The sequence below is a fragment of the Propithecus coquereli genome, unplaced genomic scaffold (genome assembly GCF_000956105.1).
Source record: "Propithecus coquereli isolate 6110/MARCELLA unplaced genomic scaffold, Pcoq_1.0 Scaffold5, whole genome shotgun sequence".
NCBI lineage: Eukaryota > Metazoa > Chordata > Mammalia > Primates > Indriidae > Propithecus > Propithecus coquereli.
The window spans coordinates 16,957,313-16,972,859 of record NW_012150840.1 but is presented as its reverse complement, the minus strand read 5'-3'; the positions used below and the strand labels follow the sequence as shown (position 1 = coordinate 16,972,859).

General features: G+C 55.7%; 1 protein-coding gene across 1 annotated transcript in view; it reads right to left on the bottom strand.

Moving 5' to 3' along the window:
* TMEM63C (transmembrane protein 63C) overlaps positions 1–15,547 on the bottom strand; it is a 30,335-nt gene that overhangs the window by 8,867 nt on the left and 5,921 nt on the right. The window contains exons 5-16 of the mRNA XM_012656259.1: positions 14,468–14,610; positions 13,089–13,137; positions 11,042–11,150; positions 8,803–8,876; positions 8,079–8,159; positions 7,847–7,970; positions 5,315–5,448; positions 3,748–3,870; positions 3,136–3,289; positions 1,963–2,069; positions 873–959; positions 259–324 (exon numbers count right to left, since the gene is read on the bottom strand). Coding sequence (XP_012511713.1) covers positions 259–324; positions 873–959; positions 1,963–2,069; positions 3,136–3,289; positions 3,748–3,870; positions 5,315–5,448; positions 7,847–7,970; positions 8,079–8,159; positions 8,803–8,876; positions 11,042–11,150; positions 13,089–13,137; positions 14,468–14,610 — 1,251 coding nt within the window. The remainder of the gene's footprint in view (positions 1–258; positions 325–872; positions 960–1,962; positions 2,070–3,135; positions 3,290–3,747; positions 3,871–5,314; positions 5,449–7,846; positions 7,971–8,078; positions 8,160–8,802; positions 8,877–11,041; positions 11,151–13,088; positions 13,138–14,467; positions 14,611–15,547) is intronic.

The following is a 15,547-nucleotide window of genomic DNA, read 5'->3' as shown; positions in this document are numbered from 1 at the left end:
CCCATACATTTTTTGGGCAACTTCCTGTGAACCCACAATTATTTCAAAAACGTCATTCTGAGAAGGGGCCCCTGGACTTGGCCGGATTGCCAGTGGGGTCCTGGCACAGGGAAGGGTAGAATGCTGCCTAACGAGAGTGTTCACATGCATCTGTCTCTACCTCTGTGAGCAAATTCAGGTGTTGGATTCAGAGAAGGGCACACGTGCCCACCCCGGTGGAACACACAGATACCCTGGGGTACACATGGGACTACTCACTGGAACCTGATGGACGCCTGCTCCAGATAGTAGACGTCAAAGAGCCAGCGTAAAAAGACATCCAAACTGGAAGCAAGAACAAGGCCGGCCCCTTAGATAAAGAATCTGTGAGCTAAGGCCTGAGGTTCAATTTCTCTTTGCGTGGCTTCCCTCCTTCCATCCTCCCTTCCCCTAACCCCAAAGACTCTTGCCTTATTCCAGCGGCCAGTCCCTCTTCCTTCTTAGTGCTGGGCCACCCCTGCCCTGAACCCTTGGCCTTTCCAGCTTAAGGCCACCTCCTCCGGCAAACCTTTGCCAGCCATTTCTCCCACCGTGCTCCCTCCCTCTTCCCAACTTCTCCTGCTTCTTGGCTGCATCCTTCCTAGCTTGGGCTGTCAGTCAGCTGGTGGGCTTGCCTTGTCGCCCCCGCTGGGTGACGAACTCTGAGGACAGAGTTCATGTCTGACACATTAGAGTTTGCATGATACCTGGCTTATCTACGCCCATGACAGGCACGGGACTGTCACACGAGGAGTGGATGGATTTGCAGCAACCACAGGTTGCTACAGTGTCTGAAAGAGGAGGGTCTAACTCTAAGGCCAGCCTTAGAGGAGGCATAATTGAAGGTGAGATACCTGGTCAGTCCCATAGAGGGCAGAATGACCACCATGAACACCAGAAAGATGTAGCACTTGTGCACTATGATCAGATTCTGACTTGATCTAGAAGGAAACAAAGAGAGATATTCATTAGTCTCACACACAATAAATATATGTGTGTGTGTGTGTGTGTGTGTGTGTGTGTGTGTATCTATATATATATATAGAGAGAGAGAGGGAGCGCAAGCTATCTGGGCTAGGAAACTGGTTTAATTGTGCAGACCAATGCTATCTTATGGAGCTCTATGAGCTATGCTGCACCTGGGAGCAGCAAGAAAGAACAGCATGATCAACTAGTGATGTCTGCCCTGCACACAGAAAGGGAAGAGAAGGCACGGTCATGCCACATATTTGACATCTCTGTGTTAAAGAGACATTACCAATGATACTCGGAGTCCCTGTGGAGCTTCTATGATCTATATAAGCCTTGTTCTTGGCCAGAGGAAAGGCCAGAAAGGCTTTTGGTTAGGACAAACCTTTTGGCTTGCTGCCTGGTAGAATGGTAGGAACTTCTGGTGCAGGAAATAACTTTTGAGACGCATGCAGCCTTCAGGCCAAGGCAATGCCACCCGCCCAGGATGTGGCAAATACTTTCTACCCAGTTAGCTACTACCATAGGACCATCAGGGCTAACAAATGGGAAAGCTCCTAATTGCTTAAAGTGCTGGCAGTGTGGGGCCAAATGTGTCAACAGTCAGAGTGAATTCGCAGGCCCCTTTGCCATGGCCACGGCACATTTCCTAGAGTCTTTTCATCTGCGCTTTCTGTCCCTATCTCCTGGCACTGCCGGGCTCCATCCCTGCAGCATGTGGCCGGGGGCTGAGGGAACAGCCTAAGGAGGGCTTGGAGGCCGGAGGCCCAGAGACAACCCAGGCCCTCTGTCCAAAGTGAAAACACCTGGCGGTGTTTTGGGGTGGTTTCAGGTGTTAAGACCATCCCATATCAATTCTCCTCCTTAGGCCAGAGGGGAGGCCCAAGTGCCAGGCTGGTGAGGGTGGCTAGGACAGGGGGAGAGGCTGGGAAAACGGCAGGGCTAGGGGAGTAGGAGAGGAGGCCCCCAGGTTACCTGGTCCAGTGGGCCTCTAGGAAGGCGGAGAAGTAGACGATCAAAGGCAGTATCACCGTGAAGGCCCAGAGCATCACGGAGGGGAAGAACTGGGTCACGATGGGGCTCTGAAAGGCAGAGGGGAGGAGGGCAGGAGAGATGTCAGCGCAAGAAGCCCCGTCCCCTCGCAGGCCTGTCCTGACTCCTCCCATGTCCCTCTTCTCCTCCAGCTCAATCCTAGGGCAGACTGCCTTCCTGGAGGGTGCATGGGGGCCTGGCCTCTCTCCCGTGCCTTCCTGGCCAGGAGTCTGCCTGGCTGGGGGCAGGCAGAGGCTGACACTCCAAGGTCAGTTGGAGTCCCCAAGGGGCCAGGCCTTCTATGCTGAGGTCACTGGAGGGACAGCCTGAGCTTTCCTGAGTGGCACTGCTCCTGCTGTGACGATGTGTGAGCAGGGGGAGGAGAATGCCCAGGGAATGCTGTGGTGCTCCCAGGATGCATGTCGCCTGGGGCCTATCATGAAGGTGACAAAAGGGAACAGAAGTCAGCAGCAGAAGTGGTGTGGCTTGACTTTGCTGTGTGGTGCTGGGATGGGGACAGCAGAGCAGGAGGGGCCTTCTAGGCTCCTTGTAACGGCCTTGAAGCTACAGACGTGGGAAAGGGCTGGTGCTCCCTCTGGGCCGCGCTGTCAGGACAGGGTGTCCCGTATCTTCAGGGACGGCTCCCACCGGCCGAGGGCTCCCCACCGGGAGTGGAGGGGTCTGAACACTGGGGAGGTGGGGACAAATCTGGAGTCCCCACTTCCCTCAGAAGGCCGTGCGGGGACTTACCTTACTCTTCCTCACCCTCAACCCCACCCCTCAAACCAGGAACTTTCAGCCCAAGGGAACTTGGCGAGAACAGAGCCGTTCACACCTGCCACACTCCTGGCTGGCCTGGGATGATGAAGCCCTCTGAGCCCATGCTGACCGGACCACCCGTCCCCACAAACTTGCCCCAGGACCTGCAGCTCCCCCATCTCCTTTCCTCTCCAGCCCCATCCCTAAGATGGGCAATGACCCGCCTTCATCCCTCAGCACAAAGAACACCCTGCCCCACCATTTGCACCACCGGTGTGTCGGCCCCACCCATCCTCGCCTGAGTTTTTCCTTGATCTCCCCGGGGACCCCCAGGCCTGGCCTGAGCAGAGGAGGCACCTGCAGGTTCTCGATGGGGCGGGTGACGTTGTACATGTCAATGGTGTTGATGATGATGGCAGGCGTGGTGAGGAAGAAGAAGAGGAAGAAGAGGAAGGTGTTGATCAAGATGAAGCGGGCCCACCAAAAGAAGCGGCGGACAGAGAGGTGTTTCCTGGGCAGGGAGGGAGTGGGAGGCACACTTAGAGATAGTCGTTAGAGACAGCCACGTGCTGTTCCTGCATGCTGACTGTGGACCCAGGCTGGTCTGGTCTAATTCAGCCCCTGGGTGCAGCCCTGCACGCAGTGGGCCCCTTGGCCAGCCCTCAGTTACAACGTTTGCAAAGGCTCTGAATATATCACACAGGTGAGCAAAAAGTGGACCTGGGTTCTTTCTGCAGGAAAAACCTTTTCCGCAAGGACTGGGCACCTTGCACACTGTGGGGGTGAGTTTGGCGGTCAGCAGAGGCTGTGGTGCTCAGGAGAGTCCGCGGCACAGCCAGTGGGGGCCATGTTTGGACAGCCCTGGGCATAGTCTCCGGGGAGTCTCTGTTGGGCAATAAAGTGGGGAGAGAAGGCCCTGTCCTCTGGTTGCCTTCAGTCTCAGGAGAGCTCGGAGGAGAGCGGGCTTACCAAATAATGTCTTTGGGGTGTGGGGCGAGAGCGACCCTCCAGTTGTAGGACTTGACGATGGTGGTCACTGAGGACTGCTGGGGGTGCACGCCACACTGGACGTACTTGTAATCCTCCTGGACGCTGCAAAGACAGAAGAGGAGGAGGAGACAGAGGTCTGGGGGTGGGAGGATGGGCTTAGGAGGGTCTCATGCCAGGGTCCCAGGGCTCCTGTGGCAGTCCCACGCATGGGAGCTCATCTCGAAGCCTTGGATATGCCTCCCGGGACCTTACAGGTGGACAGTCTCTAAGGCCCCGAATCTGGAGGAAGGGGCATGCGAGGGAGCCTGGGCTGCCCAGGAAGGGGAGGGTACCACTGGGTCTGTCTCCGCCTTTCCTTCTTAACAGCAGTGACAGCACAGACATGCTCTTTCTTTGAGAGGGAGGTACTAATTTTAGCCTCATCTTAATATCAGTAACTGCCAATTATTGAGTTCTTTCTGTGTACTAATTGGTGATCAATATCATCTCAATCACACATTACTAAATCGAGGTGCCTAGAGACACAAACGAGGAGGGCAGGTACTGGCCCTGGAGCCCCATCTTTGGCCTTCTAACTCAAGCCGCAGATCCTCTCAACCAAATGATGATGTCTCAGAAAGTGAACAATATTATCTTGTGTAGGTGTATTGCTTTATACAACACACACACACACACACACACACACACACACACACATTAAACAGAACACATGTTCCTGTCAACCCTCTGGGAGGTGGGCAGGCAGAAATCGGTCACCACATTTGAGAGATGAGAAGTCTGAATGCAAGCGACTTGCACAATGGAGCACCATTGCTTGCGACCACGATCTAGGCGGCTCCACTGTCCCTCTGCAGGGCTTGGGTGGGTGAGGACAAAGTTCTGTGCATGATCAGGCTGCCCCAGGGAGAAGAGGCCCCACAACGCTAGACTGATGATTCTGGAGCTCCCTTAGGACGTTGGCCCAGTCATAAGGATCCTTCCGGAACATTCCAGAGTGAACCTGATTCACTCCCTGTCGAGGTGGGGCTGCCAGAGGCTGGGGCAGAGAAGAGGGGGACTGGAGGGCTATGAACGGGCGTGGGCAGAGGCCTGCAGCAGGAGAGGAGGACAAACAGGGCTTCTCCATACTGACTCTCTGTGGTGAAGAGAGCGGGCGATGTGCGTGCCGTGAGGGGGAGAATGGATACCACGGGTGTCAAGGCTGGAAGAGGAACCATAAGGTCCAAGGCTACGCTGACCACCTGTGTGCTGGAGCAAGGGCATACGGGAGTGAGGAGCCCAGGCCTGGGCATCCCTACAGACCAGGGGGGCCGCGGCAGCTGGGGGAGACGGTACAGCCATCTCCCTGGGGAGTCAGACGTCTCGTCGGTGGTCCACGGGGGGTTGTGGAGGGGCTGAGGGAAGGTCAGAATATGGCAAACTGGAGGGAGGCTGGCTCTCCTCTGCCCCTTGGCTGGGAGAGGGGTGACAGAGGCCGGTGTCAGAGAAGCAGAGGCCCACTCTCAGGGCTGGGCAGGGCACCGCAAGCCACTGCCCTGGTACTCACCGCTTCGCCATCCGCGAGTCCTGGAAGGTGACAAAGATCAGGTCGAGTCGCTTCAGCGGGACACGGTTGAGCTCCGCGTTGAACTCATCGGTCAGCTGCTCCTCCAGCTCACTGTAGTACTGCTCTGCGTCTACCTGGGGCGAGAGGTGGCCCTCAGACCTGGAGAGGCCAGAGCCCCAGGAAGGCCTCGCCTGGACACGAGGCGCCTCTCCCCTCAGCAGCCTGTGAGTCGGGGGCCGTGAAGCCTGGCAAAGATCTCGCTCAGGACCCTGGGTGGGCTCCGAAGTCCCACCTCTAGAACAAGAAGAAGCTGTGACTCTGCAATTTGCTCCCTGCCCTTAGATCTGGGGAAAGTGAGGCATGGCTGAGGGTAAGGGGGTGCTTTCAGACTTGGGGGGCACCCCAGAGAGGTGATAAGATGTGTTTGCACCATTTTCAGGAGAGGGGGAACTATTCTTTTTCTGGACTGGCTGGAATTCAGTCCTGCCTGAAAGGGGCGGCCTTGCAAAAATCCACAGGAAAATATCTAATCCTGCAATTTCCTAGTAATAGTGAAAGATCAGTCCTATCAGTTCTCTCACTAACAGCCATCCCGCGGGAGTTCCGTTTTGCAGAACTTTTGAAAAGAGCTGAACAGATGGAAAAAAGATGTAAATCTTTCTCTTTCTAGATTGACTTTGAAAATCTATTTTTTACAGTCTGAAAAGTTCCCAAGTGAACAGCAGGGTCCAAGCTCAGCCCTCAGCCACGTCTCCAGGGCAGAGTCACATCTCCTGCGATAATCCTGTCTCCAAGGAAAGGCCGGGGAGCTGACTCTGGCACTTTGACATCCTGCCGCCGTTTCTGCTATCATCCTGCCGCCGAGAAGAAAGAACGGAGTGGATGCAGCAGTACCCTGTTAATTTGGCTACAGCCACAAACCTTGTTCACCCCCTAAATAAAAGCCTGAATACCTGGTCCTCTCTGCCAACATCCTCTACCTCCTTCACTTCTGTGTTGGCCCTTTTTCTGCCAGGGAAAAGTAAATAAACTTTTCTTTTTTTTAAAATGAAAATGATTTTATTTTATATTTAACAAAATGTAGATTTTAATGATAACCATATGTTAGTGCTTAGAATAAACAAAGAATTTTGGCTATATTTTTCTGCCAGATTTTCAGGGTTGCATATTCTTTACTTCACACTTGACTTTTGCAGCTCAAGCCCAGAGTCTCTTTTTCGTAAACAGTTCTGGAGGGCTTCTCTTGGTTCTTTGATCTCCATGTCTTCTCTCTGAAGCCACCTCCTGTCCTCACCCTGGTCAGGTTTCTCTTCTTCAGTTGCTCACAGGCCTGACTCTGCCAGCCTCACGGCTTCGGGTTGGGTTTTGAGCAATTCGCTGGGATCACTGTCATTGACTCATGATATGCTGCTGCTTCTGCCAGGTTTGCACTTGTGCTTTCTGGTTGGTGGTGTGTATTAGTATTTGCCCCTTCAATCAGCAAGAGACTGACTAGCAAACCCTTGTGAAGCCAGGAGGAGTATTTGAGGGAGGACCAAGTCTATAACAAGTGGTTGCTTTGTTGATGAACACAGTCCTAATGCTGCCCTTTGTTCCCTGCTCTGTAACCTTGTCACCACAGAAATTTGGGTGGAGGGGACCCTCAGTGCAGAGTGGGGCAACTAGAAATTCATCTCCTGAGAACTTTGTGGTTTCCTGACTTGTTGGTTGCTGGGGGAGCTGAGTAGCTCCTGCTATGCTTGCTGAAGTAGCCACATGGAGCAGAATATGGTATTTGTGGAGGGATATTGTTGAAGGCATTGGCCATCACATACACACAGTCACCTGGCAAAGAGCCCATCAGAGGTTCCGTTTGGATTCAGCTGCGAATCTGTGTTTGGCACTTAGAAAGAGGCTGCTCTGACTTTAGAGCAGGAGGGGGAGGTCAGGCCCTGGGGTGTGCCTTCCAACCTCCTGCACCTGTTCCTCCAGCCATCCCCCTGGCCTGGGTGGGAGAGACTATCTCCTTCTTCCTGGAGGGATAAGCCAGCAGGCTGAGTCCGCCTGACCCCCAACTTCTTTTTTCTGTCCTATTCTTTGTCTGGAGAAATCTTTTCTCAAAACCCGCATGCACTTGCTCTCACACCCTAACACTGCCCTGATTCCAAGTTTTGAGGCCTCCTCCAGCCACAGTGGTCGGATGATCAGATGGAGCTTGTTGCCTTCAAACATTCCTGTCCTATCTCTTTGGAAGCTCAAGGCCTGACAGCCCACTGCAGCCAGCTGTGTTCTCTTTGGTCCTTCTCTCTGGTCCTCCCATCTAAGACCAGCCTGCCTGGATTGCTCCGGAGGTGGCCCCAGAAAGGCTATATCTCCTCTGCATGCTCAACAGGGAGGCAGGACGCGGTGGAAGGGGAGGGAGGAGCCAGGTGCCGCAGCACCGGAGCACACCTGATTGAGGCCTGGGGCCCAGAGCTGCGGGCAAGGGCACGGGGCTTGGAGCCCCAGGTCACCACCCACCCTTGCCATCCCCCCGATGCCCACACCAGTTACCTCCTTGAAGCAGGTCCAGCACTGGCAGAAGCACAGGCGGGAGCAGGGGTGGATCCTAATCATCACCTTCCCGGTCTTCTTGGCCTTGGCTGTGTAGAAGAGTCGGCCCCGCATGGCATGGCGCCTGCCAGCGGCGGATGAGGGGGAAGGACCTTCCAGTCAGGGGCCAGCAGAGCCCCATCCTCCCCTTCTACCCCACCCCAGACCCCGGAAGGCCCTGCTGTGGGCTCACCTCTGATCATCCAAGTCGATCAGGTTCTTGACGTCATAGCAGAAGTGGACTCTGGTCACCATGCACCCTGGATAGGCTTCACTACAGCCACAAACATGGATGCTGAGTCAGCCTGTGGGGTCGGGGATGTGCTGTCCCGGCCCCCTGCCCACTGCGACAGCCCACGAGGCTGGGTGGCTCAGCTTTCTGGGGCTCCCGGATGGGAGAGTCCATGCTTGCTCCTAAGGCCAAACTTCAGGGTTTGAACCCTGATAATCTGAGAGCTGCCGAATCCTCCCTACACGACTCAGAACAGGGCTGGGGGTAGATCTCCAACTACCGGGGAACCCAGCAGAAAGCTGCTCACAAAGAGATAATTAGCTCAGTGGACAGTGTCCCTGGGGCTAGGAACTTTGGGTCACACATGAGGTCTCAAGAAGATCTGCTCTAAATAGCTGTGACCCAAGGGCTCCCTGGACTCAGTAGTCGGAGCAGCGGGGGAAAGGAAAATTAGCATCACTCACATCACGCATGCCACGCAGGAAACCCCTGACTTCAGAAACCCTGCTCCAGCGCCAGCGGCCCTCCCCATTCTAAAAGGCCAATCCTGAGCTGAACCCAGGGAGAGCCACCATCTGGGGTGTCCCTAGCCCCACCATCCTGCGCCAATCCACTACCACGTGAGGACCCAGGCAGGGCTACCAGGAGGAGGCCATCCATGCCTCGGCCCACCCCAGCCACTTACTGAAAATGCTTAATGATGATTTCTGGGTCTTCGACGTCTGTGGGCACATAGGTGATCATTAGTGTCCTTGTGACCTGGGCGGGAAGGGTAAATGGAGAAAGAAGACTGTGCTTGCACAGGAATTCCAGATATCGGGGTCTTCTGGTGGCTGGGGGCTCCTGCTCACGCCAGGCTACCTGATGCCCAGTGCCTCCTGGGAGTAAGCCACGTGCCAGCTTCCCCAGCCTGTGGTGTGCCAGCTGAGCCTGGCAGCTCTGAGGTCAGCAAACCCGTGCCTCTGTTATTGTCTGTGGCCCTCTCTGGGCCCCCTGCCATGGGCGGCTGTGGGCAAGAGAGGGAGGGCAGGAGGCTGCAGACGGGGCCGGAGTGGAGGACAGGAGCGCATGAGTGAGAAGGGCTGTACACGCCCCCTGGCTGCCCACGATGATTTTTGGTCTCCCTGGAACTGCCACTGTTGCAGCATAAAGCCCCACGTCGCTAGGGAAATCCCTATCATTACGCTTGCCAGGGGAGCTGGGAGGCGAGCGAGACTCTGGGGAGAGCATGGGGAAGCCTCCCCAAAACTTAATACTTTATTCTGTGACTGGGAAATGCCTTCCTGAGCCATCACCTTCAAGATGACAGTCTGGTGGACCATGCCAAAGATTCAGGGATCTTGGCAGATGCCTCTGGTGACAATAGGGAAAACCAAAGTAGCCAAGCCCACGCTGGTCAGAGGAGACAAAGCCACCATGCCTGGCAGGCTGAGCGTTCGGGGCCACTTTTTAGGGTAGGTGCATTTCCACTCAGGCCGGCTAAAGGGAATCAGTCCTTTTGGGTGGACAGCCCCTGAGACCTGACCCCACTCCACTGAACCTTTGAAAGGCTGAGGAAGGGAGCCAATGACGTCACCCTCATTGTCACTGCTGCCCTTCCCCACCAGAGCATGGGTGCTGGGCCAGACAGGTGGCACTGCTAGTGCCTGCCACCGGCATTCATCGCTGTACACCAAAGGCACTGCCTGCTGCAAATGCTGAGACCCTGTCCACGGCCCCTTCCTGGCCTTGCAGGTGTGTTTGGTTTGTGTGCAGGGCAAGCAAGGAGTAGGGAGTTAAAGCCCCCAAATGCAGCCCCCAACTGATAAGGAAAACCTCCATCTATTACCTGGTGCATCAGCCACCTGAGGCCCCCACCCCTCACGGAAGACCCTCACAACATAACACTAAACCTATTACCTGGCACATCAACTACCCTATTACCTGGCGGCGCATTAGCCACCTGAGACCCCACCCCTTGGACCACCCCAACTTAATAAAAGTGGGAAAAATCGGGTAGATGGGGCTCGGACTTGGGTGGCAAGACCCCTCCGAGCCTGCCGGCGAATAAACCTTGATTCTCCGACTCTCTGTGTGCCGCTTGGTTTGTCCTCAGGACCACCCGCTGTAACACTTGCTGTATGTAACACAACCAGTGGTGGACAGGGAGTGTGTGGAAAAATACCAGAGTGCTCACCTCTAGGCTGGGAAAATTCTGGGGCGTGTGTTCCACACCGGCCCCCCTGGAGTTCCCCGCTGGGATTGCGCCCAGGGGCCCACGATGACAAGCTGCCACTCAGCATTCCCTGTGTCGGCTGCCTTCTCCTCCCCATCTCACTTCCCTAGTCCCCTACTGGCCTTTTCCGAAATCGTCTCCCAAATAAATGAATGCTACGCAATCCTTGTCTCAGGGTCTGCTTGGGCAGTGGGGTGGGGTCTCCCAAACTGAGACAGTGGGGTGCACAGGATGGGACAGGGGGTCTCTGACCTCAGGGAGATTGCAGAAGGGCAGGGCGCAGGCCCAGCTGGTGTGGGCAGGGCCAGGCAAAATATCCGCCCTGCAGTCAGCAGGGGGCCCTGGCCACTCGGAAGGTCCCCCCCTCCCCCCAACCCCCACCAGGGGCTTGTTAATCCTTTGGTTCGTGGATGGCGGGAGGTCCAGGGGGCCTTGGGGAGGGGCCGGGGCAGCAGAGGTGCAGGGATGGACTACATGGGCAGCAGCTATTTGCCAACCAGTTTGGAAAGTTTCAGCGGGGTGGGGGTGGCGCTGGAGAGGTGGGGGCAGGTGACTGTCCTCCAGGGCCGAGGGGTGGAGCTGGCCCCTGCTCAGGGGACCCCCCAGGATGTACCACGGTGGGACTCCTGGGAAGGCTGGGCAAGGGCGGCCTGGCCGGGAGGGGGATCTGGCCAGGAAGGGCCGCCCTGCTAGTGCTGCATTTACTCACCTTTTGGCTCTTCTTGGGCGCAAACCCCATGGCGTGGTGAGCCATGAATATGAAGTTGGTGATGAAGTACAGGAAAGACAGGAGGCTATGCAGCCACAGGAGCTTGCTCCTGCCGGAGGAGGAGGAGCAGCATGAGGGGCGCCCGCATGGCAGGCTGCGGGTATCACAGAGCCCACCATACCGCCCCTGGGCCCCCTCCCACCCCACACAGACCCCCAGACCCCCCTCACCCACCAGTCTCCCCGGATCCCCCTCTCCGACCCCTCAGTCTTCCTGGACCCCCCACCCACCCCACAAGCAGCCTTCTCAGGACCACCTTCTTGGAGTCCAGACACTCAGGTACCTTGGAAGGGACATCAGTGGGGAGGGGGGCCCGCCCCAGCTAATAAAGGCCAGCATTTATTGAGTGCTCACAAGGTGCCAGATCCAGGGGGGACTGAGTGTTGTATGTGCATTTGCTCACGAGACCCCCACGGCCATGCACGGTAGGACTGCGATTATCCTCATGTCACCCACAGGGAAATGAGGGTGGAGTGGGTGGGTGACACCTACGGTCACTCAGCAGTAGCAGGGCAGGGAGGTGAACCGGAGCTGCTGCAGTATTGAGACTTCCTCACTATGTCACCTTGCCCGTGCCGGCACTGTGCCCAGCGGGCCACATGAGGAGGGCCCCGGGGTCACGTGCAGGCCTGGAGAGAGGAGGGCCAGACAATTCGCTATGCCTCCCCTGGGGTAGGAAGAGTGGTGGCACTTTGGCCATGTTTGCCACCCCTGCTTGGGACTCACCTGATGCTGTCCCAAGGCATCTGGGCAGGATTACCGTTCAGAAATCGGGCCCGCCTGACTCGGTGTGGGTTGAGGAGAGAAAGCAAGGCCCACCTTGCTTCAGAACAACTGCCACACTCCCTGGCCCAGGCGTGACACTCCACAGGCCACCCCATCGAGCTAGATGCCTCGGTCCTCCATTTCCACAGAGGGGCAAGGTTACATGGTCTCCAAGGAACGTTCCAGCTCTCGGCCAGTATGGATTCGTGGATATCAAAGGCCTTTGCTGCTCTATTAGAATTCACTTTCTCTTGCTAAGGTGTGGGCATCTTAGGCCTGCACCCGGCGTAGGGAAGGCACCAGCAGCCCTGCTCTGGCTGGCAGCCTCCAGGGGAGGAGCTGGCTGAAAGGGGAGGTGAGGGGATGCCATGGCCCCGTTCTGCTGATTTTAGAGTTTTGGTGAAGCCAGTCTGCTCCAAGGTCTATCGCAGGAGTGCAGGGGGCAGAGGGGCAGGGGTGCGGGAGCAGAGTGTGGCGGGGGTGTGTGAACCCCACTCACACTTGCTGAAACTGCTTCCGCAGCTTCGTCAGGAAGTCAGCAAAGCCTGTCCCAGACACCTCGTGGGCCTCAGCGTGGACCAGCAGGGCCACGTTTGGCTCAGTACAAATTGATGTGGCTGCCAATTTGGCTGATGTTGAAACCCACGGGTTCCTGGGCTGCCAGGGGGAGGGGCTTAGAGATCATGGCCAACGGCCCTTCCCCTACTGTGAACATGGACAAGGACCAAAGCTCAGAGCGGATGGTGCGCTGCCCCAGATCCAGGGCCAGGTGGGCAAAGGTGGGCATGAACCCAAGTCTCCGATTCCTCCATCCCTCTGACACAGCATCAGAGGGGGAGACTGTCAGATCATGATTCGGTAACTCAGTTCTGTGAGGGCCGACCTGAACCTATGGGTGGGCAGGGGGACATCTCAAACCTCTCTCAGTGCAGGGTGCCTGCCTCTCCGGAGCTGGACGTCCTAAGCAACTAGCACCACCTCTCCATGTCTTCAGGAGTGGCAGTTTGGGTGGTTTCACTCGTGACAGATGAGGACGTGGAGACAACAAGAGTCCTGCCCCACCCAGAGGATGCAGCTCTGGCATCCCACTCGGGACCCGGGTTCCCGGGAAACAGCTTTTCTCATCAGCAAAGCGGTGCTCATGTTATGGACCGACGCCACAGACCTCTCCCCGCCAGTGCCCCGACCAGCAGAACGGGAGGTGAGAAGATCAGGTACCTACTCTGTAGAGACATTGACGATGGTGGTCCGCCCAAAGTGACTGCTCCGGTCTGAAAGACAAGGAAGTTGCCGACCTTGAGCCTGGCTCTTGGATGGCTGTGGGTGCCAGAATTCAGGGTTCCTGGATGAAAGATGCCTGGGGTCTAGAGATACTTTCCTACGTCCTGCTCTTCCTTCTGGGGCCCCAGAGCTTGTCCCCAGCTTCCGACAAAACCTCAGAGGCCTCGTCTCCCTGGCACTGCTGACTGGGGCTCTCGGTGGGAAAATGAGACCAAGTCTTTGGGTGGTATCTCCAACAACTGGCACATAATAGACACCCAGTGATTGCGTTTTGAAGGAACCGGCTATCCGGCCACGGGCAGAATGATGAAATTAGTAACACTATCATCATTGGCAGTGTCCAAAAATGTGACCGTGCTTCATTTCCGGCTAAGTGTATCAGTCTGTTGGTTCAAACATCTCACTAGCTCCGAGAATCAGAAAGACAGGACTCAGATGGCATTTACTCTGGTAGTGGAATTTGGTGGCACATTCAATGTGCTACACTGAATTAATTAAGGTCTACCTCTGGCTGAAGAGAAACCGGTAGAAACCTGGGGCATCATGGTACATCTGGCCACCACCTGGGCGTTGAAGGTGCTATTCTGCATGGCCCAGCTGCGCAGCCTCCCTACGGCTCCGTCATCCTCATGATTCTAGGGGCAATACTGGCAGCTGCCATTCATTGAGCACCTACTGTGTTTCGACCACTGTGCTAGGCACTTTGCACATTATCTCCAGTCCCCAAGACAGGTGAGGAGACCAATGCCTAGAAAGGCTGATTTGCCAAGTATAAGATTCAGTAACTTGCTAGCTTGGGCAAAGGTATTTTCTGGGGAGCAGGTGTGGGCAAACGTGCAGAGCCAGGATTTTTCTGTCTTCGAAGCCAAACCTTCATCCACGATGCTGCTCTGCCAAAAGGACTTGCCCTGTTCCAGTGAGCGTGGGTAGAAGTCCTATGAGACAAATTCTACACTTACAGTGCTGTGTCCATCACAGGGGGGCCAGGGATCTGTGTAGTGGGTCACATGTCACAAAAGGGCCTCCCTGCACACCTGGCCAGGTGCGGCATAGGGACACGAATAAACATTGAGCTCCAAACGGAATTAATACTGCATGCCTGTTAGGTGCCAGGCCCAGGACCAAACTTGTGACGAAGGAGGGGTCATCTTCAGTCTCCACACCAGAGAACCAAGCCCGGCTGGTCTAAGGTCACATGACAACAAGCTTCCAGAGGCGGGACTGAAATCCAGATTTCTGGCCCTCCCAGCTCTGCCCGGCCTCCCCGGCTGCCTGTTAGGTCTTGTGGCCAGGCCCCGGGGCCCACTGAGCTCTGCCTACCCAGAACGTTTCCCGTGTAGTTGATGGGCAGGATGATGCCCAGGGAGGGGATGCAGATGATGAGCATGAAGATGATGAGGTGGTACTGGAACGTGACGTAGATGCGCGCGTCGTCCCCACACTTGCTGATCAGATCCTCGTCCCTGCGAGAGACACATGAACAGGGACATGCCTCGGGAGCCAGTGTGGCCACAACTTACGCTGGGGGCAGGTGGAGGAAAAGGAGCACAGATTATCCCCTCACCCCCAAGTTTTGAGTTTTTGGAAAGTATTGCCCTTCTTCTCAAAGCCTCTGTTACGCCTGAAGCGCATTTCGCTGAATTTCCCAGACATACCAAGATAGACGCTGTGTTACAGACACACACTTAGGAGCCCAGAAGCGCTCTTGAAATCCAGCGTTCATTCATCCTTTCACTACTTCAAACGTTAACTCACATGCTTGCACTGACATGATTTTGTGTTTAATTATAGTAATAGTAATGGCATTACTATCCTCCCCAGAAACCAGACCTCCATTTCTCCTCCTTTCTTAACCAGGGCACAACCTACCGACTGGAGCCCTGTGATCTCCCTCCCATCTGTCCCCTCCCTCGGTTTCCCTGGTCACTGCCCCAGTTCAGGTCACCACCACCTCCCACCTTGACCACTGGGGTGGCCTCCTTAGCTGTTCACCCTGACCTTAGACTTTCCCAACTACTATTCACCCCCACGCTCTTGCCTGCACACAGGTATCATCCTGAGTTTCCTGCTCAAAATTACCACGTAATTCCCTGCTGTCTCTAGACCAAAACCCACGATTCTCAGTATGGCAGTCAAGACCCCAGCTTCCAGACCAATCTTTTACCCTCCCACTAACCAGGTCCAGACACACCAGATTCGCCATTTCTGGACACTCCCTCCCTACTCGTCTCTGCAACAGTCCTTTGCTCACACACTCCTTTATTTCTGATGTGCCTCCCGCATCGCACCTGTTGAAATTCTTCCCGTCCTTCAAGGCCCAGCTCAAAACTACACCTTCCCTGAATCCCGCAGTTAGAATTCATTTCTCTCCTTCCCAAACGCCATTCCCAGAGTAATAAT